Genomic DNA, 14,474 nt, shown 5'->3' with positions numbered 1-14,474 from the left:
AGCACACGGAACCCTAAAATAATAAAAACCCTAAAAAAGTATCTCGTGACACGGTCAAACTGTACCGTGACACGGGAAGCCCCACCGTCAGACGGTACACATTCCCGTGACACGGTATACTTTTGGCGCGACGTGGGAAATTTCAGAAAACAGGATAGAAAACGCGTCAAGGGTTTACGCGGAAAAGACACGGAATGTCCCGTGTCATGGCAGACCTCCCGTGTCACGGGAAGTCCCACCGTCAGACGGGAAGGATTCCCGTGACACGGTGGCAGTCTGCCGTGGCGCGGGAATTTCCAGTCCATTTTCCGTCTAAATACATTTTTAACCCTAATTTCCTTCGGCTTTTTAAGTGCCGATTGATATTTTCGGGCCTTTTCTGGCTTTTATTATTCGGGCTAAAATAAGAAAATAATTAAATAAAAGGTTTGGGCCAAAAATAAATAATAAAACAATAAAATAAAAAAGGTTTGGGCTTAAAATTAATTAATAAGTTTGGGCTGAAATTAAAACTATGCTTTTACCAAACATCAAGACTAATCCATGGACTGTTCAAAAATATAAATTTAATAAAATACGATTTTTTAAGCACTCTCAGGATTAAACACTAAACCCAACCAATAGTGGCGGTGAAAGGTTGTTCATCATCGGGTTTGGTTTTGGGGAGACATTTTATGTGTCTACAGAAGCCCCCACTTTGACTGAGTTTGTAGAAACGTCGGTTTCGAAAACGATAGTCAAAGTAGTCGATAGGGACGGAGAATGATTTAAGACGTTCTGCGATCCTAAATCATTCTGTATACGCCGATACCTGCAGAAAAGTGTTAGTTCTACAGATAAAAGAGTAAAGGGATAGAATGCGTATCTGACACCAGTGTATTGGTGACAAAAGAATTTGGCAGCTTCCTAATCTTGAAGGAATCCACCGAGTGACATTTGTTGAAACGCTTTCCATACTTGAGGAAAGCCGACTGAAGAGTTTGGTAGTTTTCTAAGCCTGAAGAAAGCTACCGGATAATACTTTCCATGCCTGTGGAAAGTCGATGAACGAATTTGGTGTCATTCTATGCTTGAAGAATTTCACCAATAATGCCTTTCATGCTTGAGGAAGGCCGACAAAGGAATTTTGTGGTTTTCTATACTTGAAGAAAAATCCACCGATAGCGCTTTCCAAGCCTGAGGAAAGCCGACTTGGCGGTTTTCTATACTTGAAGAAAAATCCACCGATAACGCTTTCCAAACCTGAGGAAAGCCAACTTGGCGGTTTTCTATACTTGAAGAAAAATCCACCGATAACGCTTTCCAAACCTGAGGAAAGCCGACTAGGCGGTTTTCTATACTTAAAGAAAAATCCACCGATAACGCTTTCCAAGCCTGAGGAAAGCCGACGATTGCCGAAATTGGTAAGTGTATGATGGTTCGGTTATCCCCAAACTTGGGTCGCAGATGATTCACAATTTTAAGCCGATTATCCGACCATATTAAGTGCTTAAAATGCCGAAAAATAGACTTTGATGCTTGCCAGGGGTAAAATGGTAATTTTAGTCCCCTTTAAGTATCAGTTAGAATTTTCCGCGTAATTTCAGCGAAAAATAACTGTCCGATTTATGCAAGAAATCGTGCAACTTCAGTCAAAATGTCAGAATATTCGCAAATAACTTGAACAAAAACGCCGTCTCACAAGAAAATATTCCCGTGACACGGTTAGGGGCCCCCGTCACGCGGAGCTACTTCCCGGAATGGCTGAAAACGGTCAAAAGAGCATCTTTAACCGGTCAAAGCTTGTGCACCACACAAAAATCTGACCGTTACGTGGGAACGGGGTCCGTTGCACGGGATTTCTTGATTTTAAATATCAACATTTTTTCATTGTAGCCATTCTCTTTCTCTTCCGATTCTCACTCAAAAAAAAATTTTTCTTTTGGTTTGCCGTGCCTCGTCTACAGATCACCGGCGCCCGGTTTTGTTTCCCATCGGCCTGAGTTCACCACCGTGTCTTGGCGGTTTGCCTCTTCTCTTTCATTTTTTTTTATTTTTTTTGCGACCCGCAGCTGCTGTCGTTTCGTGCTGCCTACTGCTGTTGCTGTTGTTCGAAGTTGCTGACAGAGTCACCGGAGCTCCGGCGACTTCAGTCATTGCCGTGACACAGGACTAGGCCCCCGTGACACGTCAACCTTTCACCGTGCAGCGGCCAAGCTCAACCGTATCACGGCGGCTGCGCGGTTTTTTTCCAAATTTTTCGAGCCTTTGGAGCTCGAATTTTCACCAATTTTGCTCTAATTTTCTGCCTCCTTCCTCATTTTCGACTCTCTACAAGGATCTATGTAAGTTCCTCTTAATTTTTGCTTCAAGAAATTTCATGAAAAACCCTCAAAAATCAAATTGGGGATTTTTAATTTTGAGGTTTTATGGTGAAATTCTTGCCATGATTTTACTTGTATATGTATATATGTGTGTTTGTGAGAAATTTGAGATAAAAAATTACATGATTTGATGGAGAATTGAGCAAATCACCATTTTTGGGTACTACTTTGTGAAATGATGTTCATGTTATTTCTTTTGTACTTGAAATGGTGAAAAAACGGTGGTAAATCTTGTGAAGTGTTTCATGATGTGTTGATTTATTGTTTTTGTGCAACTTCGAAACATATTTTGCGTATGTACTATATCGTCATGGAGAACATAGTATCATGCGGCTAGGAGAACTGTAGTATTAGTTTGTCATGGAGAAACTAAATACCATAATTTTGCCAATTTTTAGCCTGGAGGTAAAAATTTAGCATATAATTCAATAAATAACTAAATAACTTAGGAAATGATGCTAAGTATTTAGATTTTTATAATAGCATGCCTAGGCGACGAGATTGCGATCTTTCTACCCTCGGCCGGCGTCGGGCTTTTCGGGAGGACACTCCCACCATTCCTGAGGGTATGGACGACGATGCTTTAGAGTCCGAGCCTCGGGCATCCGCGAGTAGAGGTAGGTGGGTTCCACCTCCGTGGACTCCAGACCAGTTGGTTTTCTGCCGTGAAAACCATGTATCTCATCGCTCACTCTCCGGCATAGTCGATGGCACGCTTCGCCACCACGGTTCTGGAGCCGGCGATTTGATCCCTCGACTTCACCAGATCATTACGAGGGATCCTGCTACGAGCGCCTTATGGGAATCGGCTAGTTTAGTAGATTTCTATACGGCGGCTATAGGGTTTCGCAGCCCCCGGGGTTGCGGTGCGACGGTCGTTCGCGCATTGTTGGAGTATTTCTGGGATACTACCAACACTTTTCATTTTGCTTGGGGGGAGATGACGGTGACCCCCCTAGACTTCAGTATGATCAGCAGGCTGCGCTTCACCGACCGGGCTGTAGCTCAGATGTCTGATCTGTCTTGGGGATCGGCTGAGACAGCGGATTTGTTGGGTCCGATCGTTTAGCACATCAGGTCCCGACCGGTGTCTCGAGGTGGTCCTAGGAGCGGACGATCGGAGCTGGCTTTAGTTTTAGCTCGTGGCTTCGACATGGAGGATACGACGGCTGAGCAGCGAGTGCGGATCTTCATCCTGATCCTGATCTCTATGACCCTTTCTCCCGATAGGAGTTCACGTGTACTCCTTTGCTACCTCCCCGCTCTGGTCAGGATCCATGAGATAGGATCCTATAGCTGGGCCAGCCTTGGATACGCCGATCTCCTCTTATCACTACGTCATGGCTGTCGGCAGCTGAATGACGAGTCTCCCATCACCATCTATGGTCTGTGGAGAGTCGTAGAGGTGATGATCTTTTCCCTTTTTATTTCACTTTAACTTGTTCGACTCATGTGCTAAAGATTACTTTTCATCGCAGCTATGGTTCTACGAGTACTTCCCAGGCTTGGCTCCTCGCCGGCGTCGTGGAGCGGTCCATGATTTCCCTGTCGGGGCCAGCTAGCGTGATCGAGGAGAGTCGCGGGTGGAGTCTGTCCCTGCACTGCGTGGGCTGCTATGCCGAGGCACCTCTTCTGTCGGCGTAAGACTCCTTTTTTTGCTGTTATTTTCCCTCTGACGTTGTTTTCGTTGTTTCATGCCGACTTTTTATGGTTTTCAGGTTGCCATTGATGTCTAGTATCGTCCTTGGGCCGGGATGACTGATCTACCTGAGGCCTTGCGTCTTTCTGCGCACCGCACCATTTTGATTGGTACCGGACGCTTTTTCTGGTATTTGGGGGAGCGAGTCGTTCGTCAGCATAGCGGCGATCGTTTTGTGGTGCCCTCATCTCCACTAGAGTCGATGCTGGACTCACACTTGATCAGAGAGTTAATCAACAGGGGAGAGCGCTATACTTTTCCATGGCAGGAGCTTGTACACATGGAGAGTGACTATGCGCGGAATTTGCTTCCCTCTCTGGCTCCTCCACCCCGCCTTCCTGAGGTATGATTTCTTTTGAGGATCTTCTTTATTAGTCTCTGTTTTAAATAGTCGAATAACTTGATTATTCAATCATATTTTCAGACGACTATTCACCCTGTGGGGAGGATCGAGATTCCTCCTCAGTCTGTCCACTATCCAGGGCCGATTGGTATCACCGAGGACCATATTGCTGACGCGCCAGAGGGTTACAGACAGGCGCAGGAGTCTCTGCCCGAGGTCTTTAAGCCGGTGAGTTTTCTTCGATGCATTATTCACCCTTTTAACATTGCTTGTTACTGACTTTTCTTTGTTTTATCCTCAGCCTAACCGCCCGGAGATGATGGGACTCATGAAGCTGGTTGACGCCCTGAAGTATTGCATTATCAAGCTTCGGCGTGGTGCGAGTTGTCGGAGCTCTAGTGACGTTCTTGAGGTATCATTCATTTTTTATTTCTACCATTTGTTTTATTTTGCATTGTTGACACCTTTTGATTTTGTATCTTTCAGGAGCGACGGAGGTCCCACTCGCACTCGAGGTCTAGAGGCTCGGACGAGGAGGAGCTTGGTCGTGGTAGACGATCTCCTGAGATTCGCCGGCGTTCTCATTCTCAGCGAGAGCCTCAGACTACTCAGCCATTTCAGGAGGCTCAGTGGCAGCAGCCTCAGTCTTCCCAGCGCTTTCCGGGCCAGAGCCAGGGGCAGCGACAGTCGTTTTCACAGCCTCCACAGCCTGAGCTTAGGTCTGTTTTGACTCCCTTGGATCCTGGTTCATTTTCAGCTCCATTGTCCGGGATTCCTCCACCGGTGTCGGGCTTGTTCTCAGTTCCGATGTATGGGACGATGCCTTCACCGACGATTCCAGTGTCTTTGGGCCAGTCTACACCGTTTTCCGACTGGACGGGTCCTGCCTTGAGCTTAATTACTGCTGGGGTTACAGGGACTAGTAGGGACACTACTCCCCGTACTCGGATGGTGGAGGGACTCTTCGGCTCACCGTTCCCATATGCGCAGGGTGGAGATGATACTGACTCTGGCTCTAGAGAATTTTGACCGAGGGTTTTTATTTGTACATACTATGATGACACTTGACATGTTTATTTGTTACGACTCTTTGTACATTATTCACGGTTTATGTATTTATTATTGTGTGTTAGTGTGTGCTTGAAACTCCTTGTGTGTGATTGTGTATTTATTAACGACGCGACGAAAAAAAACATAAGTGGAGTAATGGAGGGTACCGACCTTCCCCAAAAGAAAAAGAAATAAAAAGACAAGCAAAATAAAATTACCTTCCCCAAAAGAAAAAGAAATAAAAATGATAATAAAATAAATGAAATTACCTTCCCCAAGACAAAAAATAAAATGATAAAGAAATATGCTTGGCACTCATAGGAAGTGGGAATTGACATATACGATTAGGGACAAGGAAAGTAGGCGTCGTTTGTAGGCGTCGTTTGAAGTGCCCCTACGTTAAAGCATGTGGTGAATATGCTTGACACTCATAGAAAGTGGGAATTGACATATACGATTAGGGACAAGGAAAGTAGGGAGCCGCCAACAAGTTTTTAAGGAACTTGTAAACCGTTCACGGATCATAAAAGGCAACCACAATAAGGGACAACGATAGGCAACAACGATTGATCCGTGAAGGTTACACCCCATTCATAATCCATGAGATTACTAACTCCATATGGTTCGGAACCACGAAAGGAGGATCGGGGATGATGGTACGAAGTGATTCATGGAGTCACATTCGCCCGTATTGGCCTCTACTCGATTCTTATATTGAAAAGCATTCCTGTGATCTCAAAGGCATACAAACAAAGATTCAATTTGCTCCAAACTATTATTTAACTAAATTGGTTTAATATTAATGCACACATAATTTTAAAATATTGGTGATCACTTCAATTAATAATAAGATTAAAAGGATCCTAAACCGATTGTCCAAATTATCTTATTAGGCGTGATTTTCAATTACATATTCCCTTTAACATGCAACATGGTGAACAATAGAATAACATTAATATTAAAACCAAATTAATCACAATTCCAACAACATAAAATCGTTAGAAAAATAATAAAAATAAAAGGAGCATGATCCTTACTTTGATTCTGTTTGTTTGCAACTACAAAATAATAAACGAGTTAGTAACTTCAAGGAAATAAATAAACAATAATTAAATTAAATTAAATTAAATTAAATAAAGTTAATTTTGGGGCCAAACCCTCAAACAATTCTACCTTTCACGCCTTGGCTCAAGGATAGAACCACGAGTAAAGTATGGACTCCTTTGAGTACTTGAAGAAGGAATTTTGAAGTAGAAAAGGGTAGGCTAGTGTTTAGGCTAAAGCATAGAAGAGAGAAAATAAAATAAGAGAATTACTCGGTGCCCCCCGTTCATCATAAATGAGGGGGGTATTTATAGGGAAAATGTGCTGAGGGAGCACACGGAACCCTAAAATGATAAAAACCCTAAAAAATTATAACTTGACACGGTCAAACTGTATCGTGACACGGGAAGCCCCACCGTCAGACGGTACACATTGTCGTGACACGGTACACTTTAAGCGAGACGCGGGAAATTTTCAGAAAACGGGATAGAAAACGCGTCAAGGGTTTACGCGGAAAAAACACGGAATGTCCCGTGTCACGGCAGACCTCCCGTGTCACGGGAAGTCCCACCGTCAGACGGGAAGGACTCCCGTGACACGGTGGCAGTCTGATGTGGCGCGGGAATTTTCAGTCCATTTTCCGTCTAAATACATTTTTAACCTCAATTTCCTTCGGCTTTTTAAGTGCCGATTGATAATTTCGGGCCTTTTTTGGCTTTTATTATTCGGGCTAAAATAAGAAAATAATTAAATAAAAGGTTTGGGCCAAAAATAAATAATAAAACAATAAAATAAAAAAGGTTTGGGCTTAAAATTAATTAATAAGTTTGGGCTGAAATTAAAACTATGCTTTTACCAAACATCAAGACTAATCCATGGACTGTTCAAAAATATGAATTTAATAAAATACGATTTTTTAAGCACTCTCGGGATTAAATACTAAACCCGACCAATAGTGGCTGTGAAAGGTTGTTCATCATCGGGTTTGGTTTCGGGGAGACATTTTTAGGTGTCTACACTAATTTTTCTCCAAAAACAAATACAACTTCTAATTACATCATTTTCCTCAATCCAGATTCATTAGCATGTTTCTCATGCTTTGGAAGTGGAAGGGGTTTAGTAAGTGGATCAACAATATTCTCATCCGTATGAATTTTGCACATCTTGACATCTCCTCTATCAACGATCTCTCGAATGAGGTGATACTTCCTCTCTACATGTTTGGATTTGAAGTGTGACCTAGGCTCCTTTGATTAAGCAATGGTGCCATTTTTATCACAATACAACTCGATTCCGTTTTGAGCACTTGGTATGATATCTAGCTCAGTTAGGAACTTCTTAATCCAAACTGATTTCTTAGCTGCTTCAACATCAGCCAAATACTCTGATTTTGTCGTAAAGTCTGCGACAGTGCTTTGCTTCGAACTCTTCCAGCTCACTGCTCCTCCATTCAGACATAAAATGTACCCAGACTGTGATCTGAAATCATCTTTGTCTGTTTGGAAACTCGCATCTGTATAACCTTTGACAACCAACTCATTTTCGGCACCATATACTAGAAACATTCCTTTAGTCCTTCTCAAGTCTTTCATGGAATACCTATCAAGAACCTTATCAATATAAGTCTCTTGACTCAATCCAATCATCCTTCGAGATCTGTCTCGATGGATCTTGATCCCCAATATGTATTCAGCCTCACCTAAATCCTTCATGGAGAAATAACTCTTCAACCATTCCTTGACTGACTCAAGCATTGGTATGTCGTTCCCCATGAGTAGTATGTCATCTACATAAAAGACTAAGAAAATAATGCAGCTCCCACTAGACTTCTTTTATACATAAGGTTCCTCTTCACTTTTGAGAAAATTAAACTGTTTGATTGCTTTATCAAAACGAAGATTCCAACTCCTAGATGCTTGCTTCAATCCATAAATGGATTTCTGAAGTTTGCATACCTTTCTAGGATTTTCTGGATCTTCAAAACCCTCAGGTTAGTTGTATCATATACACTTCCTCCATGAAGAACCCATTCAAGAAGGCGGTTTTGACATTTATCTGCCAAATTTCGTAATCTAAAAATGCAGCAATCGCTAGAAGGATCCGAATGGACTTAAGCACAGCTACTGGGGAAAAGGTTTCATCATAGTCAATACCATGAATCTGTCTGTACCCTTTTGCAACCAGTTTTGCTTTATGGATGTAGGCATTTTCATCCTTGTCTGTTTTAATCTTGTAAACCCACTTGCAACCAATAGGTTTTACCCCATTAGGCAAGTCAACTAGGGTCCACACTTCATTTTCAGACATCGATTCCATTTTAGACTTCATGGCCTCAAGCCATTTATCTGAGTTGGGGCTCGCCAAAACTTGTTTGTAGGTTGTAGGTTCCTCATTCTCCAATAAGAAGATTTCAGAATCCTCAGTTATCAGAACCTCAACAAACTATTTGTTTCTGATTCTGGCAGACCTACGTGGGGTAGGAGCAACAATAGAAATATTCTCTCCAACTCCTTAAAGATTTTCGCATGAATTAGATTCAAGTGGGACGATAGGAGTCTCGCTAGTCGAATCAGCTTGCTCCGACGCATGATTAATCGACTCATGCGCCCTCGCCTCCGATGTGGTGTTATCCACATCCATTTGTTGCTCGTCTCGAATTTCTTCGAGAACTACTTTACTCCCACTTGGCTTTCTAAAGAGGAATTCATTTTGTAGAAAGACACCATCGCGAGCAACAAACACTTTGTTATCTTTGCGATTGTAGAAGTAATACCCTCTTGTTTATTTGGGATAATTCACAGAGAAACATTTGTCTGATTTAGGGTGTAGTTTATCACCTTGTAAATGTTTTACATAGGCTTCACATCCCCAAATCTTGAGAAAAGACAACTTTGGAGCTCTTTCATTCCACATCTCATATGGAGTCTTTTCAACTGCTTTGGGCGGGCTTCTGTTTAGTATTCTCGCAGCTGCTTCTAATGCATATCCCCAGAACGATATGTGAAGATCAGTAAAGCTCATCATGGACCGAACAATATCTAGTAAGGTCCTATTCCTCCTTTATGACACACCATTCAACTATGGCATTCCTGGAGGATTTAATAGTGAAAGCATTCCAAAATTGGTTAGATGTTCATCAAATTCTTGAGTCAAATATTCACCACCACGATCAGATTGCAGTGCTTTAATTGTTTTCCCAAGTTAATTTTGTACTTCATTCTGGAATTCTTGAACTTTTCAAAGGCTTACGTTTTGTTCTTCATTAAGTAAATGTAACCAAATCTACTTAAATCATCAGTAAAAGTAATGAAGTAATTATGAAGTAAATGTAACCAAGCCTACAATGCCATAGGTAAGTTGGGTTTGAATCATCTGTTCTTTGCTTATTATGATCAATGTTGTAGACATGAGTTGTGTATTCTAAGACATACAAACCATTAATTAATTTTGCATTAGCATATAACATATTTTCTTTAGAAATAAAACAACATTTGTCTCTTATTTCAAATGAAAATCCTTCAGAATCTAAAACAGGAACTGAAATAATGTTTTTAGTAATTGTTGGTACATAATAACAGTTATTAAGCACCAAAATAAGTCCAGAGGGAAGTTTCAAGTGATAACTTCCAATAGCAAGTGCAGCAACTTTTGCTCCATTTCTTACTCGAAGCGTTACTTCCCCTTTTGCTAACTTCTTACTTTCTTTCAAGCCCTGTACATTATTAACGATGTGAGCATCACAACCGCGGTATTGAATACCCAAGTGGAAGATGAAGAAAGATTAATTTCTACAACAAAACATCAAATAACTCCTTACCTTCTATTTTCACTGGTGTATGATGTATGGCATGGCCAACTATCACAAAAGAAGCATTTGCTTCCTCTCCTTTTCAGGAACTCCTCAATATGGTTGAGTAAAAGGTTGATCAATGTGACTGACGAGCCCTCATCATTATGAGTGAGCTTAACTATATCAAAAACATCGTGGAGTGAGAACAAGATAATATTATGTGCAGAGTCATCATCAATTGGTTTCCCAAGGACATCCATCTGATTGAACAATTCAATCAGTTCATTAACATGGGCCCTAACTAACTGACCAGGCATAAGTTTCTTAGCCATTATCTTACAATGAACATTGTAAGACTCACACTTGATGCTGTCAGTCCAGGAATAGTAAATATGAGGGATCGAATTAACGACCTCTCTTACATTATGATCTTTAAAGCCTCTACTTCCTAATGCCCCAATGCCACCTCGACAGATAGCACGAAGACATCTATGCAAGTTGGTTAGCTCATAGTGGCTGAATCTTCTTTTCCAACAACTTGGAATAGATTCTAAAATGAGCCTTCTGATTTTCTTTGCATCTGAAACAATTTCAACATGTCTTTCAGCTTCATAACCCTTAGTATTCTCGCTCTCAACAGGTATATATAAACGAGATTCAAGCCTATGGCTTGTGAGAACTTTTCTCAACTCGTTTTCCCATTCCCTAAAGTTTCTGAGAATCAGCCTTAAATTAAGTTTCATTGGTAAAACAGTGTTGTCGTATAAGTTATTCATCTACAAACAAAAACAAACAAGGCAAAATTCAGTAATTATGTTTAATAAATTTAAAGTACCATAAGCGATTTTAAAACTGGTAACCTTAAAGCATTTATTCAATTTTAATTGATCCCTATTGAATAAAATGATTTCAAGATCCTTTATTTGTGCAATAATTTACCGGACTGAGGCCCTACTATAAAGTATTGCATTTTTAAGGTGAGTAAACTCTTTACTGATTACAACTCTTTGTAATTCTTGGTTGAATAATTACCCATCACATGTTTAATTATTACCCTTAGCTTCAAGGTTCTAAACCCTTTAAGTAACCTTGTTGAGTATAACCAATTAAAATTGTAAAACGTGATTTACCCCCACTCCCCAAAGATATAATATGACACCCAGGTGAGGCATGACCCATCATAAATATCGAAGGTTTTATCGGGTTTTTAATTGGAAAAGCAAACTCAATATTACCAGGACCTAGATTTATTATGTTGTGATCATTTAGTGAACTCTAGCGCATCATCAAGCAACATAAATAAAATCTAACATGCATGATCTACTAATGCATAGATAAAAAATGACATAGTATGGCCCCTTAATCATAAGAAAACTAATAAAGCAAAAAGTTCCCACTTGAACCTTCATGGATCTCATCCATCTTGGTCCTTTGGGCCTTCACTCCATGGATTTCTTGGATTAACTGCAACTTGTAATACTATTCTATTCTATCTACAACTTAAACAAAATAAAATAAATTACAAAAATACTTAACGGTACGCATACCGTATTTAGATTACAAAAATACATCACGATGCGCAGATCGTATTTAGAATCTATGGGCCATACTATTATATATAGCAATAAATAACATCATACATTATAAAATGCCATATAATAAATCACTCATCATGCTTTCCTAAACTACAACATCGAATGTTCACAATTAAGGAAACATGGCTCCTAAATATCTCATATTTTAATCAATTACCGTAATTAGATAATATCATATATTATTCATAACCAATTATATAATATCATATATTTTAATTTAGGTATGAGACAGAATCAAATCTTATTTTAATTATGGAAGATAAATCATATTTATTTTCCATGATTATCCAAACTAATTTAGGAGATTCTATCCTAATTACTTGTCAATCACATATTTTAAATCAATTAATATCTTAAAATAATTATGGGATAATCACATTATTTAATAAATTATTATCCAAATAGAATCTTTTGCTCCGTAATTATCCAATCTTAACAAAATTAACAACTTTAACTTTGTCAATTATCTTTTCAAAATCAAAACTTATCTTTTAATTTTTAATTTTAAAAACTGATTTTTTTTATCCAAAACAAATAAAATTTAAATTTTATTTTGAAATACCCGCCAGCCACCGTGGTGTGGCCAGCCGGAGCCGGCCACGGTGGCCGTACACCTTGCGGTGTACGATGCCCTGCAGCGACGCAAGAACAGCAGTAGCAACACACGCAATTGGTGATGCACTGTTGTGCTGCTCCTGTTCGACCTCCTGCCAGCCCGCCCTCCCTCCTGGACCACCACCGGTGCGGCTGCTGCACCTTAAAAAAAACTTAAATATTTTTTTTGATTTTTAATTAAAAAAACATTTTATTAAAATTAAATTAATGTGGTCCTTTTAATTTTAAAATTAAATCATATTCAATTTCAAAATTAGGGTTCTTCAAGAATTTAATCCCCAATTTAATTTAACTTTTAAATTAAATAATTTGATCATGAAAAATTCATAATTTAACATGAAATCAAATGGATTAAATTCCTTAAACACATAACTATCGAATTAAATCGAAAACAAAACACAAATTTCACAAAGTAGGGTTTATGAGTTCGCAATTTTCGAAAAATAGGGTGGGGGTTCGAATTTTTTGAATTAATTAGGGCAATTTTCGGATCAAATTAAGGCTAATTTGGAGCAAATCAAACAAATTTTAATGATTCTGTATTATTAAATCACATTTAATATAATAATTGGCCCATAATTAAATTATTCTCCCTCCTAGTTGAATTAAAATTGTGGATTATCAAAGCATTAATACTCAATATATATAATTGCAAGAGGCTAACTGATACCACTGTAGGAGATTATAGGTACTAAATTGCGGAATAGACATGAATCACATTCATAAAGCACCTAAACCAAGGATCTCATGCATAACACATAAAGAAGTAAGAATTATGCCTTTGAAGCGTGATTACATAAGTGATCGAGCAAGAACAATAAGGAGAACAAGAACCCCACGTGTGATTCCTCTACTAATAAGTCCACGAGCACGAATTAAACCTACACTAATGCTAGTTAGTTGTGACAGAACACTTCAATCAACCTTCTACGGAGATTTGAGCCACGAGCATACCACAACACCACCCACGCGCCATCACACGCGCCACTCGAGGAGGATGGCTGTACAGACAGGGAGGAGAGAGAGATAGAGCCGAGTGGAGAGAGAGAGTTAGGGTTTTTGGGAAGATTGGTTGCTTTTGTGACAATTAACCGTATGTCAATTGTTGTTTCATGCAACCTTAGGCATGGTTTATATTTATAGTCATATCTAGAAATAAAACCATGTCAAGTCCAAAACCCATTAGACTCTTCTAACTATCTAAGCCCAACTATCAACATGGTATGTCATAAACTCATGAGGCCCAATAATGGGCCTCTAACTTGTTTAACTCAATACTCTTATGTCTGACCTTATAGGATCTACTCTATAAGGCTTTGGGCCATTTAGCTAGCCCAAAGATCATTTGTCATATGTAGCACCAAACATTGACGACCCTATCGATTGAACTAATTATCTCCATAACCGTGATCTTTGATATATCTAGTAATTGCACTTATCAAAGACGTAACTCCTTCAAGGAACATACTACAATTTACCCCCCTCTTGTAGAATATCATCTGAAATAACAAGAGAAAATACATACATTAAATGATAAATAGACAAATAAGGACACCCATGGACTCATATGAGTTTATTGTTTATACATTATCATTTATCAATTATTAGCCACTAGTGGAAAAAAAGGCTATTAGCAACTGGCACGTGGGGCTGCTATTGCGGGGGCTACTAATGAGAATATTATTTGCAGTGGACACTTGTTCACTGGTAATAGCGTTTATTTGCAACAGACGTAGTAATAGGCCAATTGCTAATAGTGTTTATTCCCAGATGGCATAATATAAGGTCAGTTGCTAATAGTGTTTATTCGCAGCTGATGTAATATAAGTCCAGCTACTAATATTGTTTATTTGCATGTCAGTTGCTAGTACTCTATTTTTTTATTAAATTAAAACAAACTATTCGCAACTGGCTAAGGACTATGCCAGTTGCAAATAGTCCGTTACAAATGGGCTTTTCCCACTAGTGCTTAACC

General features: G+C 39.5%; 1 protein-coding gene across 1 annotated transcript in view; it reads right to left on the bottom strand.

Annotated features, from left to right (window-relative positions):
* Window positions 1-11,032, bottom strand: part of LOC145632660 (putative L-gulonolactone oxidase 4) — a 29,299-nt gene extending 18,267 nt beyond the window's left edge. Inside the window, exons 1-2 of the mRNA XM_081685007.1 lie at window positions 10,712-11,032; window positions 10,317-10,624 (exon numbers count right to left, since the gene is read on the bottom strand). Of these exons, the coding sequence (XP_081541133.1) occupies window positions 10,317-10,624; window positions 10,712-11,032 (629 nt within the window). The remainder of the gene's footprint in view (window positions 1-10,316; window positions 10,625-10,711) is intronic.
* Window positions 11,033-14,474: the final 3,442 nt, after the last annotated feature.

This window comes from Chenopodium album, chromosome 5 (genome assembly GCF_948465745.1).
Source record: "Chenopodium album chromosome 5, dcCheAlbu1.1, whole genome shotgun sequence".
NCBI lineage: Eukaryota > Viridiplantae > Streptophyta > Magnoliopsida > Caryophyllales > Amaranthaceae > Chenopodium > Chenopodium album.
The sequence above is the reverse complement of the archived record's forward strand: the minus strand, read 5'-3'. Positions and strand labels throughout refer to the sequence as shown.